The sequence below is a fragment of the Anomalospiza imberbis genome, chromosome 3, assembly GCF_031753505.1.
Source record: "Anomalospiza imberbis isolate Cuckoo-Finch-1a 21T00152 chromosome 3, ASM3175350v1, whole genome shotgun sequence".
In the NCBI taxonomy this organism is placed as follows: Eukaryota; Metazoa; Chordata; class Aves; order Passeriformes; family Viduidae; genus Anomalospiza; species Anomalospiza imberbis.
In genome coordinates this window covers 6,574,608-6,588,201 of record NC_089683.1, presented here as the reverse complement: position 1 = coordinate 6,588,201, position 13,594 = coordinate 6,574,608, and the positions used below count along the sequence as shown (strand labels likewise).

Genomic DNA, 13,594 nt, shown 5'->3' with positions numbered 1-13,594 from the left:
CAATGCTCACCTGACACACCATCTCCCAGCTCATTACTGAATCATCCCACCTGTCTGCAGGGGAAATGGCTCTGAATGCAATCCTAGCTGCTGTATGTGCTTGTTATGGAAATACTCATCTTTATAGAGGTGCTTTGGTGACTCACCTCTTAATCCAGCTCTCTCAAGGTAGTGGCTGCAGTGCAGGCATGTAGGTGAGCATGTGCTCTTCCACCCTGGTCCTGCAGCCGTGTGGTGGCTGAGTACACAGGGTCTTCCTGTGCTAAAGAGTGCAGGAGATTTTACAAGTAAATTATTTATTTTAGAGTGTGTTGGATTAACTGATGGGTCAGTTTACAGGCACAGCAGCTGTTCAGCATGTTATGGGTGCTGCTTCTCTGCAGCCTGAACTCAAAAAAGGTGTTAAAGCAACAATAATAATAATTACAACAAAATCTCAAAGACCTATCCAAGAAAAGCAAAGTGTGGCCATCTGGGGATGAGAAAAGCTTTGCTAGACCTGATGTCTGCAGACCCCACTGCCTCACCTGTGGCTTCTCTGTCCCGCAGGCATCGACATCCTCAAGCTGGTGGCAGCCCAGGTGGGGAGCCAGTGGAAGGACATCTACCAGTTCCTGTGCAATGCCAGCGAGCGGGAGGTGGCGGCTTTCTCCAATGGCTATGCGGCCGACCACGAGCGCGCCTACGCCGCCCTGCAGCACTGGACCATCCGAGGGCCCGAGGCCAGCCTGGCCCAGCTCATCAGCGCGCTCCGCCAGCACCGCCGCAACGACGTGGTGGAGAAGATCCGCGGCCTCATGGAGGACACCACACCGGTAACGCCGGGCTGGGCTTTGGTGCAGGTCTCACCTTGTGAGACGTGGTGGCGTGGGACACGACTGTGGCCTTGAGCTTAGCTCATGGCCAAGTAGCTCCCTCTTATCATGGAGCTCCTTGGGGGTTGTGTTGAAGCTGTGCATTGCTTTTGAGCAAGGCTTTGCCAATGTTTGCTCAAATCCCAGTCAAAGTTTTGATGGGCTCTAGAGTCCCACGTGCTTTGCATATATCTCTGGAGATCACCATTCGGATCTGGTACATGAGCCCTTTTGCCAGGAACATGGAGGAAAAAGCATCCCCCTTTAAACTTGCTCTCAAATGCTGTGAATTTGTGAGAAGGGCTAAGTACGCTTGAGCACTAAATGTTGATTCCTCCAAGAAGGTGACTGGTGGCATGGGAGAGGCCATGCATGCAGTCCTCCAGAGTTGTTGCTCTTCTTTGGCAGTGCTGGCCTTAAACTGTCCTGTATTTTGGGAGAATAAATAAATTGCTGCAGAAGATCCTGCAGTAGGTTCTCAGCAGGGTGTAAGTCATCAGGAGGTGCTTCAGTGACCTTTGCAGATTTGTTTTGGCCACTGCTGCCTCACTTGTTTCAGCTTTTTGGCTCTGATAACTCAGTGGTCTGCCAGAACTGTTTGTAAAGGTGTTGAGTGGGGCTTTTTCTAAACATAGAAGCCACTGGGACAACATGTAGATGGAAATAGCTGTGATTGAGGCATGGCTCTTCCCTCTAAACTGGTTGGTGAAACACTTCCCATTGCCTTAGCACTGACCCACACCCAAAGGAGAGCAGGTGGGTGCTTGCAGACCTCTCTGGGCTCTTGGTGGGGATTTGGCAATGTGGAACTTCGGTCACAATAGAGCTTCTGGAACAGAGCGTTTGTCAGGGCAGGGGATTCCCAGATTCTGCTTTGACCATCACAGACTTCCCCTTATATGAGGGTCTGTGATGCCTTCACTGTGTTGCATATCTTAAATTATTTCATTTGATCCCTTCACTGTGTCATATAAATTATTTTGCTTAGTGTATGAAACACCTTATTCCTTTGTGACCATTGTATGAAATCAGAAGTTGGGATGTTTTGGCAAGAGCCCTGGGCTTGTGTTTCAGAGAGACCCTGAGTCAGGCGTGTGCTGAACATCCTGCCCAGATCTTGCATAGGTTAGCTTTGCCAGCTGCCTGATCTTTCCTGCTCCTGCTCAGTTGCTGTTTTTTTCCTTTCAACTCCTGGTAACTAAGCAGCACGTGGCCTTCTCATTGGTGTAAAAAATAAAATTAAAAAAACCAAGACAAAGCTGTGTTTAGGAAGAGAAGAAAAGCAGAGAAAATTGCCATTTTGCACATATGAGTTAAGGTTTCTAGCATGTGCACTGTCCCAGAAGGACATGTTGTCCTCTTGCTCTCCTGGAGCAGGTAGTAAACTGTGTCCTTGTATTTACTGCTTTGACTTTGAATACTGTGACAAAGCTCTGAGCAAGGACGTTGGATAAAACATGGGACTTGCTCCTCAGCATGGCACGTAATTAACAGACTTGGGCTGTGCAGCGCTGATTGCCCCTGGCTCTTTTGGCCAGGTTATGCATACAATCAGGTTATGCTTTTCAAACAGTACAGAATGCAGGTGGTGGCTCCTTGAGCAGGATTTATGGGGTGCCCTGTCAGGGTGGAGGACTCCCAGTGATGGAGTCACCACAAGCTGTGTCCATAACTCTGAAAATACAGCCAGCAGATGTTCCAGAGAATGAGCAAACCCAAATCTCAAGGATAGCTGTATGCAAGTCTCCTGGACCTCTCAAACAGCTTTCCTGTATCTCTGTGTTTTTTAAAACAGTGTGTTGTCTTTTCTAGTGTCCAGCAAACCTGTACCCTGGGGTGGTTCCCCATCAGTTTCACTTGTTTTTCTAGAAATGAGTAAAATTGGGTTGTTGATCTTTCAAGCAGGTGGGTTGAGTCCACATGAGAAATTTGGCTAATTTCAGCAAAGGAGTTGTTTTTTAACAATTTCATCCAAGCTGTCACATCCTCTTTCCCTATTCACCTGATAGGGCTTTTTCAGATGAGCATCCCTCATGATCAACCTTAGGAGTTGGCCACTGCCCTGCCCTGGAGATTCTGGAGCTGTGTGTGGGGTGTCACAGCCTGGCAGCACCCCAGGGTACAGATCCAGCAGGCAGCACATTGTGTTTCTGTGAGGTGCTGCCTGCTGGAACCTGTCTGCCTCCTCTCCCTGAGCTGGCTCCTGTGCTGTCGATGTGGGTGGTGATACAATGGCCCTGCAGGGAACACTGGAAGCAGTTTGTGCATGGGAGACCAAATCCCTGGAGAATTGTGCTGGTGGCTCATCATCATCACAACAGTCCAGGAAGCCAAGAGCTTGGTGCCCAGGAGCAGGCATGGAGGATGATGAGGTTGATCTTTGGGGTTTTTTTAATCTGCTGGTTGGAAAGCCTTTAGTTAGAGCTAATTGAGGTTTGGCTCTGGGTGATTTGTCTATCCAAACACAGATAAATTGAGGCAGTTTCTCTCTGCACCAAAGCGGTTTGATCCAGAGGAAAGGGTCACCCTGTTGGTGGCAAGAGTGGGCGCTGTGGTCTCCAGCCCTGCAGAAGGAGTCTTGCAAAAAAAAAAAAAAAAACCCAAAAACAAGAAAAGAGAATGAAAAGAGTTGTTGGTGCTGTAGGGGAATGAGGACTCTAATAAGCAATACAAATACATGCATCCTCCCTGTCCCATTCCTGTAAGTGTTCAAGGCCAGGTTGGACAGGGCTTGGAACAACCTGGTTTAGAGGAAGGTGTCCCTGCCCATGGCAGGGTGTTGGAACAAGATGAGCTTTAAGATCCCTTCCAACCCAAACCATTTTGTGAGTCTAGATAACAGCACGATGCCCTTAGGGTGACCTGAGCCAGCAGTGAGTCTCCAACGTGTGCTGGTGTATCCTACATGAGCCCAGGAGGGATGGATGCACAGATGGCTGTGCTGTCTGGGATGCCTTTGGCTCTACCCAGCATCCCTGGGTGCAAAATGGAGTTTCCCCATCTCTTTGCACAATCCCTGTGTTGTAAGAAAGCACTGATGCCCCCACGTCATGGGTAAAAGTTGTTATTGTTGTAGTTCTCAGATGGCAAACCAGTGCCCTAAACACATTTCATCCCACCCACTATTGCACCCTTCTTTTAAATCCTTAATCTGGTGTCTGCCTTCAACTTGTAAAACCTATGAAGGCAAAGCTGCTCTCTCCTGTAGAGCACTGTTCCCTCGACAGCCTTTCATGCTCTGAAATCCAAATATTTACAACCCCTGAAAGGAATAGAGGAATTAATGAGAGTCTCTGGAGTGTTACAGCATGAGGCAGGAACATTTTCCTTCAGGTGAGGAACAGCTCTGCTGCAGACTTGCCTGCTTTTATAGCTGTGGGAGATTATGATGGTTTTGCATGGCGCTGGATGAATTTAGGTTAAACCGAGATTAGCCCTCTGAATCATTTTACTGGGGGATTTTTTGCAGCTGAGCCAGAAAATATAGTGAGTGCAGAAGCTGTGGGAAGGTTTTTAGGGGTGCATTTAACTCACATGGCTCCTGTTAAAGCCTGGTCCTGGCCACAAATGTTTGTTGGACTCAAGGTTTGCAAAATCTGTGCCCTCACAGGCAGGTTTGCCAGACAGTGGCAAGCCTGAGCACTGCTTATCAGGCACAGGTGCATCCCAAATTAGTGGTGCTAACAACAAAAACAGGGGAAAGAGTGGGGGGGAAGAAGGGAGAGGTTTTTCTCTGCCATCCCAGCAAACTGCAATTCTCATATTTTGGGGTTGATATCAGAAAAACTGATTTTTACCAGTATCCACTGGGTAATGAGAGGTTTGTTGTTTTTTTTTTTTTTTTTCCTTGTGGTGCATAACAGCATTTTGCAGCTACCAAGGGGCTCTGCACTCACCTGGGCTGGCCTGGGGTGGAGCTGGCATAGCTGGGCCGCACTGGCTCCCCTGAGTGTCCTGCTGTGAGCAGTGCTTTAAGCTCTTATCATTTTATTTATGGCTCAGCTGGCCTCGGCTGAAATATTTCAGGGGCTGAATGGAAGGGAAGCAAACAGCCTCACTCAGGGCATTCAGCAGCACAGCCTCAGCAAAGCTGAGAAACAAACCCAAACCGTGAACAAGGGGAGATGTTGAAAGTGGAGAGGGGAAGCCTACAGCCCCAAGCCAAGCAAGGTTTAGTTTTGTGGCTAATTTCATGCTGCATATAATCCCGTGAATCAGCAGATGTGTCAAGTCTGGGGCTGGTGTGAGGTTAAGCTGTGGGGTTTTGGGGTATTTCAGAGGAGAAGAGGATGTGAAAGCAACTCCATGTCCAGGCACGTGGCTGTGGCAGGGCCTTGTGGCTCCTTCTCTTGTTCTTTCCCAGGTCAAAACCCTGAGGGGGTAGTCAAGAGCCTGGAGCAGTGTTCCTCAAACTCTGTCCCTGTCAGCTCCCACCCATCTCCTTCACTTCCTCTTGTGGCAATGCAGGACCGGGCTGGGCCCAGTAATTAGGAATTAAGTTTGTGCTGTGTTCACGTGCCAGCAGTGGAGTGAGAGTAAAGCTGTTGGATGGATTTCCCAGCCAGAGGGGCCTGTGGTCTGAGGGATGGGAAGTGCCCAGGAAGCCAGGAAAAGAACAAAATTGCCTTCTGGAGTTGCATCAGGTTTTATTTGAGGCACAAAGCTGTAAAGTGAAGTGGCCAGAGCCCTGGGGAAGGTGTAGGGCTGGCTGGGTTTTGCTGGAGTGAGCATTGCTCCAGGTTTGCTCTAAGCCATGACTCGATTTTCAGCAAACTGACATTGGGTTTGAACTATGCTGGAGAATGTTCAATAAACAAAATTTAATAATTCATAAAGAAATGCAAAGAGAAACAGCATAAACACAAAAAGATAAACCTTATATGTGCAGTGATATTGAGATTTCCCTGATATGGTGGCCACATCTCCTGGCGTCTGTGTTTGCAGTGTGATGGATTTGGGAGCGTAAGAGGAAACTAGAAGATGGTTTCTTCTGCTAGCCAAACTCAGTATCGCTAACTCAGCCTGTAATTGGGTTTGAAACCTCTTCATCAGGGTTTCATCACCTCTTCATTATGGTTTGAGTTGAAAAAGTGAGTGGGCAAATCCACAGAATGGAGAAGCCAGCAGAGGCTCTCCTGGAGAAATTATCTGCTTGAGAAGCACTCAGCCCACAGACCGCCAGGGCAGGGCTGATGGGGAAGAGCTGTTTCCTCTGTGGGTGGCTGCAGTTTTGGTTATGGCATCTAAACGCTGCCCAGACCCAGCATTGCCCATCCCGAGTCATGTGAGGCTGGACTTGAGCCCTCTTCCCCAGGTGCCTTGTGTTAAGGGAAGAGGCTCCACCACAGAGAGGGGTTGAGCATTCTCCTGAAACCACACGGGTGAGGTGAAGGGCACGGAGAGGAAATTTGGGCTTTCCCACCCCAGCACCCTCATGGTCTTCCCATCCTGGCAGGGGACATGCCTTCTGCTCTGCAGCACCACACATCATCACTGCCCTTCTCTGACACCTCGGTGAGACCTCATGGCCCTGCCAGTGGTGTTTGACCTGCCAGGGTCTGTCTGTCTGCCCCCAGGGGGGACCCCCAACCACCATGAAGCTGCTGATCCACAGAGATCCTCCCTGCCCCTGTGGGGTCCACAGCAAGAGCATTCCACACCAGCAGCACTCTGCCTGCAGCATCACCTGTGCCAGGCTGCTGCCCGGCCCACCCCGCTCCATGTGCCAGGGTTTTTCCTGCTACATTCCCTACGGAGGCATAACAGACCTGGGAATAAGGGCTGGTGTCAGTCGGGTGTCATCTTCTGGCAGGGAATCTGGGAAGTGACTGCCTCGGTGCTAAATTTATCCCCCCCACATGCCCGAGGGTGCACAGCCACCCTCAGCAGCAGCCAGCCTGCTTTGTTCCCGAAACAGGAGGAATTGCTGGGAAGCATCGCCTGAGGGAAGGGTGTTTTTTAGTGCCTGCTGCTGTTCCTTCCTAATATTAGCACAGCAGCTGCAGTTTCTGTTTGTCTGAGTTAAGTTTTTATTGCAGTACTGTAAAACCGAGGCAGCAAATGGGACCAACCCATTCAAACAGAGCTGGTGAGAGCAGCTGTGAAAGAAAACAAAGCCAAGCCTGTGTCTTCTCCTGCCCCTATCCCCTTCTGTCCTCTTCTCTTCCTCCTGCCCCTATCCCCTTCTGTCCTTTTTTCTTCCTTTTAGGAAGGGCCTTCAGACACCCTGAGCTGCTTAGAGCACCCTCCCATCTGCGTTGGGATCCAAGAGGATGCTGGTGCTTGAACTGCAGTCTAAAGGGCTGCAAGTACACAGGAGCTTTTAGGATTCTTTTTATTAATACTTTTTTAACATGGAAAATCTCTTGGTGCAGTGCTCAAAAAAAGAAAAAACCTAAAAAAAATACCTGGCAGAACACCTCTTATGGGTGGTAGGAGGCTGCTGTTGTGACAAAGCCACTGCAGTGCCTTTGGTTTCCGTGCTGGACTGTGCATGTAACAGTGTCCCACGTGTCTCTCTTTGCAGGCGCAGATGCAGCCCCAGTGGCAAGCGCAGGAGCCCAGCAATGAGGATGTAAAGGTGAGAAATCCCATAGCTCTGGAAAGGCAAAAGGGTTGCAAGAGGGTTTTTTGGGGTTTTTTTTCCCCAGCCAGAGCTTGGTTTCACCCAGTCACCACCGTTCAGAAAAATAGGAATGTCCAAGGTGGTTTCAACGCAGTGAGTCACAGGCTATGAATAGTGTGTTTTTACACCTATTCCACAGGCTTCACCTCACAGCAACCTTTTGCATTCCCTGGTCTTTCCAAGCCCTCATTCCCAGTTGCTTTCTTCCTGTGGTTTAAACATTAACACACATCCAAGCATCCTGTTTGCTTTGCCTCAAGCTTGCAAGTGTTCAGCTATTTGGAAGGCTTTGGGCTCCCAGGACAGCTACAGTAAATAACCTCGAGTGATTTTGTCTTTCCTAGTGTGCTTTAGCAGCTGTTTAATTAAACTTCAAATGAGTTGGTTCTGGGAAAACAGAGCTGGGGCAGCTATCTGCTCCCTGCCCTCCCTTGGCCAATTGTTGCTCAGTCATCAGGCTCCTTTTTGGGAATTGGTAGGTGGGTTTGTGGTTGAATATTAGGTAGATGAGCTGCACAAGGAAAAACTAACTCCTAAAGCCTGTGTTATTTTTACAGGGGATATCAGAGCATATTACAATTTGGAAAGTGGTCAGCTGCTGTCCTGGTCCTTCCCTTGATATTCCCCCTTAATGGCCATAGCTGATTCTCCATGATGAGCTGTACTGGAAAGGGAATTTCAGAGGAGAAGGCAGATTCTTTTAATTAAAAATTAAAGCTGACTTTTATTATTAACGTGCCTATTGCGTAATGCACTGTGCTAGAACAAATCCTCCCCTGTTTATTTTCAATGAAGGGAGAAAAAAACCCCTTTTATTCTACCAGGAACAGGCTTCAATGTTAATTTAATGTGAACTAATGGGCGTCCCAGCAGACATGTGATTTGTGGGTGGTGAATTCCTCAACACGGATGAAGAATGTTCAGGCACATCCATGCTGGTGTGGAGGTGGCTTAGCAGCTCCCTTTCCCACAGCCTTTAATCCCAATTTTGCATTTCATCCCTGGGTTGTAGGTAAAAGCCTGTTAACAGGAATAGCCTGATCTTCCCCCTGTAGGAGAAAACAGGGTTGTGAAATGCTGTTGGGAGAGGGAATTGCATGGGCACAGGGCTTGCAATTCTTTTCCCTGGCAGGTCAAGCAGGGACATGAGGTTGGGAAAAAAGGTTAAATATTGGATGGCCCTTAAAATAACCTGTTTAGAGGGACCTGGTCATCTGCAGAAGTGCCCAGTCTGTCAGCCAGGGATGTGAGGATGCTGGCCCAGGCATCTCATCCCTGCAGGGAGTGGGAACTAGAAATGCTCTGCTTGAGATTTGCACCCCGAGGGGATGTTGAGGGGCAGAGAAGGGTAGATAATGTTTGCTACTGTCTTGGAGGTAGGAAGAAGTTCCAAGAAGAAACATGCAGAGTATAGTCAAATTAGGAAGCAGGTTCACACCAGCACCCAAATTCACAGAATCATAGAATTGTTAAGGTTGGAAATAACATTTAAGATCATTGAGTCCAATCCTTAGGCCAATACTGCCAAGTCTACCATAAAACCATGTCCCCAGCTGCCACATCCAGACATTTTTTTAATGCCTCCAGGGATGGTGATTTCACTACTTCCCTGGGCAGCCTATTACAATTCCTGACCACTCTTTTGGTGAATAAATTTTTCTTAAACCCCAGTCTAAACCTCCCCTAGCACAACTTGAGGCCATTTCATCTTGTCCTGTCTCTTGTCACCTGTCACTTGTCAAATGGTGCTGCTTTCCAGTGCAGCGCTTCCCAGCAGTGCTTGCTGCTCCTGATGTCCTCAGAACTGTGGAGCTGAACGTTTGCCCTTGGCTCACATCCAGGACAGGAAAAAGCAAAAGCACTTGGGTGACACTGTGGTCAGTGCCAGCTCCTGCCTGTCCTTCCTTGCTGTGAACTTGGAGTCTGGTGGGATGGACTTTCCCATCAGGCTTTAATGGGATGCTCTCGGGAGCAAGGGTGAGATGGGGCAAAATCATTAATTTGATGTAGAGCTGCCAGAGCCATGTGCTGCACTGGAGATCCCTGAAGGGTCTCACAGCCTTCATCCTGCTGCCTTGGCACTGGCTGGAGCTGTGGAGCCAGCTTTTAGCAAGCAAGAGGTGTGGAGCAGGTTTTGGGCATCATCACCTCTTACCCCCGAGAGCTGTGCTTTATGTTTTAATAAGCTGAGTCTGAGAAGGAGAGCCTGCCTGAAATGCTCTGCTGAGGTTGCACATGCCATCCTGGTGCAGTAGTTGCTCCTCCCAGGTGTCCCAAGGGTTGTGGGTTGTGTTACCGCTCCTGCTTGATGTGCCAAATGCCAGTGCTGATGTCCACCCTGGGTCACCTCCTGGGCCTGTTGTGAGCCAGCAGAACAGGTCACCCTTTGCTGAGGGCGGGCTGGAATGTTTTGAAAGCCAGGGTGCAGGTGGGTTTGGGTGTTACCTGTTGTGTAGCATCCCCCCAGTTAATTTTCCCTCTCTTTCCTCCCCCCAAAGCTGGAAGGTGACAAGCTAGCGCTGCCGGTGAGCCCCAGCCCGGTAAGCCCCATGCCCACGCCCAGCCCCAAGCCCCCCGAGGCAGCCGTGCTCACCGTGGAGCCCTCTCCTTCCGAGAAGAAATGCTTCTTTGTCGACGAAGCCGAGCCTCTCCTGCGCTGCGACTCCACCTCCAGCGGCTCCTCCGCGCTCAGCCGGACAGGCTCTTTTATTACCAAAGGTACCAAAACCAACCCAGGGCCAGAGTGGGAGGACAGAAGGGACACCATGGCATGTCCCATGTGGTCAGCACACGATATCATTAAAGTAAAAAACTGGGAAAACTGGCTCTCCAGGAGAGATTCCTGACCAGAATATCCTATTAGCAAAGATGATAAAGACTTGAGACAGAAAAAGATCTTTAAAGGCTTTTAACTCTTTGAAGTTCTGCCAGGGAAGTTGAAGCATCACTGGGTTTTTGGGGCTGTTTCTCCTGACTTTTGGTTCTTGCGTTATCCTATGCATTTCTGCATGAGATTAAACCAGAGAATGTAATTTCCAGACTGATTCTCATTTCAGGTTTTATAAATTTTTTTTTTTCACTCTTGGTCCTTATCATCCCCCTTTGTTTTAGGGGCTTTAATTTACTGCATTTAACTTGCTGCATTTAATTTCTGATGAAGGTGAAACACTGAGCTCAGTCAATCTACCAAATTTATACTTGAGTGTGAAAATAAAGCTGACCCAACAAAAACAACTTGAAAGAGCAGAATTCAGCTTTTTTGGCTCCTCTCCTGCCCTCACTTTTCCGAATTGGCCATTCAGCATTTACAAATGCTGTGTTTGCTCTTGCAGGATCCTGGCTGAGGTGCCTCGGCAGCACTGCCTTCCCCATCTTCCCTCATCCCTATCACTTGTCACCCTCCACCTTTTCCCTCAGTTCTCCTTGTGGCATGTCCCTCTCCACAGGCAGCATCAGGAGATGGGCTGAGAACAAGCCCTGGTTAGCAGAGGTTTCTTGGGGAGTTTCTTGACCAATCCCCTTTCCTCCTACAGAAAAGAAGGACACTGTCCTGCGCCAGGTGCGCTTGGACCCGTGCGACCTGCAGCCCATCTTTGACGACATGCTGCACATCCTCAACCCCGAGGAGCTCCACGTGATCGAGGAGATCCCGCAGGCCGAAGACAAGCTGGACAGGCTATTTGAGATCGCTGGAGTCAAGAGCCAGGAAGCCAGCCAGACCCTCCTGGACTCTGTCTATAGCCACCTTCCTGATTTACTGTAGGCACTGGGTCACCGCACGCTCTCTGAATATCTGCTAGAGCTAGCTTGGCACTCGTTAAGATGACCAACAATACGCAGGCGGGATTTTTTGTAGAATATACGGCCAGTATTTTCATTGAGGTGTCCTTGGTTTTGGAGGGGGTGCAGTTTGCCAGCGTTGCCCCCCTCCACTGTAACTCTATCGCTCAGTCCAAGTCTTTTCACCCTCTGCCCCCTCCCCAAGCCTCTCTTCTCCTTGTTCTCATTCCAATCAGATCAGCCGATGCACTTTAAAAAAAAAGAAAGCAAACAAAAAAAATCCAAAACCGCAGTTAATGAACTGAAAGATCACGAATTTGGTGTAATGTAACACATCAAAATGGGGATTGCTCTGTAATCCCCTTCCTCTGTCAAAGCTGTTGCTTGGAGTGACCATGTCCCACCACTTCCCTTTGCCTCAGGGCAGTAAATGGCAAAGTCATGCAAAAATCCCACCCTAATTGTTGCTGGTTACTGTCTTTTAACGCAGCTAAGATTCCCACCCGAGCTGACTCTTTTTTTTTTTTATGTACTCTTGTTTGGCTCATACCCATTGCTGAGATTTTACTAGCACGGTTATTTATTGTATGGTTTTCACCCGGACAACGCATCGCGCTCCTAATACGCTACAGCAGAAGCGCTTAAACCACAAGGGAAAGGGTCAAGCCCCACCAACCTTCAAGGCAGTGGAAAGATCCTTTGCCTCCAGTCAAATGTAAGGAGTTATCCTGCCTTGCCACGTGTGGGAATGGTGGGGCCCTGAAGGGAGCCAGCGCTGGACGTGGGGAGGCGAAGGCTGCCGGTGGTCCCGCTCTCCTCGTGCTGTAAGACTTAAACCAAGCTATGCTTTTACACTTGTGTCTCTTGTTTTTTATACAGATGTGGCCGATAAGTTCTCCGAAGACCTTATGTGGTCTCAATAGTCTCTTCAAATCACACTTCACTTTTTATTAAAAGAGGTCGGGGGTGGGGGGTGTGGGGGACAAAAAGCTGCATCGTAAGAAGTCTGTCTGATTATATTTGCAATTATTATGCTCCCGTAACAAACAGTCTGTACTACGCTCAACTTGAAGAAATAATGATATGAGGGCGGCATGAGCTGCCCTGTGGGAAGGGGTGGGAGTGGGGGAAGAGGGGAATGAATTGAAAAATTGCCTTCTGGTGTACTAATTTATTAATAAATACTAGGTGTTTGTTACTTGACACGATTCTTTGTTAATCTCCTTAACAGCTGCCTTTGCCCAGGGGACACCCAAGTTGGGGCAGGGGCTTGCTTGGGGTGCCCATGGTGATGAGGGGAATTTTGGAGTTTGGGGGTCATGAGGAGGTAGTTTTGAGGCCAAAATGTGATTGCTGTCTGTTGGTAGTACTGCCTTGAGTCCCCACGGTCACTGCTGGAGCTCCCAGCAGGTCCCCTCCCTGTGCTAGGATGGGGGACCTGTGCTAATCCCCACAGCACTGACAGATCAGATGGCTGATGGGGCTTCCAGGGTTAGTTTTTGCAAACTCTCAAAGGCTTTGTGGGCATTTTGGGGAGCCTGAAGTATTAATTTTCCAGGAAGCAGCTGCTGTGCTGAGTCACTCCCGAGCTAAGGTCCTGCAGTCACAGCATTTCTGTCACTGTTAAATTGCCCATGTCCTTAAAGTCTACACTTCCAAATAACTCATCCCTTGTTATTCTGTCTATGAACTGAATCCTTAATGAGACAAATGCTTCTGGTTTATAAGACTGTCATTTTGTTTACTTGGCTCCAGAGTGATTTCTGTTACCGAGGGTGCTGTGTTTTCCTTCTGGCTGGCACTGGAAATTGCTGGTGCAGGACTATGCATAGGTACACAATTGAAACTTTTCAACACATGCACAGATGAAATATAGTGTCAAATAGCAAGAGCCTTTATTGGGAGCTCTGGGGTGGAGTTTTCCCTTGGTGGCAATTAAACATTTAGCTCTCAGTGCCTGCAGTTCTGAGGTGGAACCCAGTATCAGCCTGTTGGCAAGAGGTATTGGGACCAGTGGTGGTTGATCCACCTGGGCAAGAATTGGTAAGGGGAGGGAAGGTGTGCAATTCTGCGCTCAATCAATAGTTGGCTTTAAATTATCCTTAGCAGGTTCTTGGAGCAAGTCCAGCTGGGAAGTTAAAAACTGTCCTTTTCTGGTGGTCCGGGTTCTCCCGGTAAATGCATGGGGTGTAAGCACTACAGCCGTCGTGCCACCCTCCCAGGGAACCACCAACCCCACCCTGCGGCTGCACTTCCTGTCCTGGCAGCCACTCAGTTTTCTGATGGGCGTTGAAGGTAAAGCAAAAAGAACAGTCCTGGAAGAGGGTTTAGCCAG

The 13,594-nt window shown here is 48.9% G+C and overlaps 1 protein-coding gene across 3 annotated transcripts in view; it reads left to right on the top strand.

Moving 5' to 3' along the window:
* The window catches only part of TNFRSF21 (TNF receptor superfamily member 21), a 35,386-nt gene extending 22,924 nt beyond the window's left edge, over positions 1-12,462 (top strand). For all 3 annotated transcript variants that reach the window (XM_068183275.1, XM_068183274.1, XM_068183276.1), the window contains exons 4-7: positions 550-815; positions 7,381-7,434; positions 9,978-10,197; positions 11,013-12,462. In XM_068183275.1, the coding sequence (XP_068039376.1) occupies positions 550-815; positions 7,381-7,434; positions 9,978-10,197; positions 11,013-11,242 (770 nt within the window). In that variant the 3' untranslated portion in view covers positions 11,243-12,462. The remainder of the gene's footprint in view (positions 1-549; positions 816-7,380; positions 7,435-9,977; positions 10,198-11,012) is intronic.
* Positions 12,463-13,594: the final 1,132 nt, after the last annotated feature.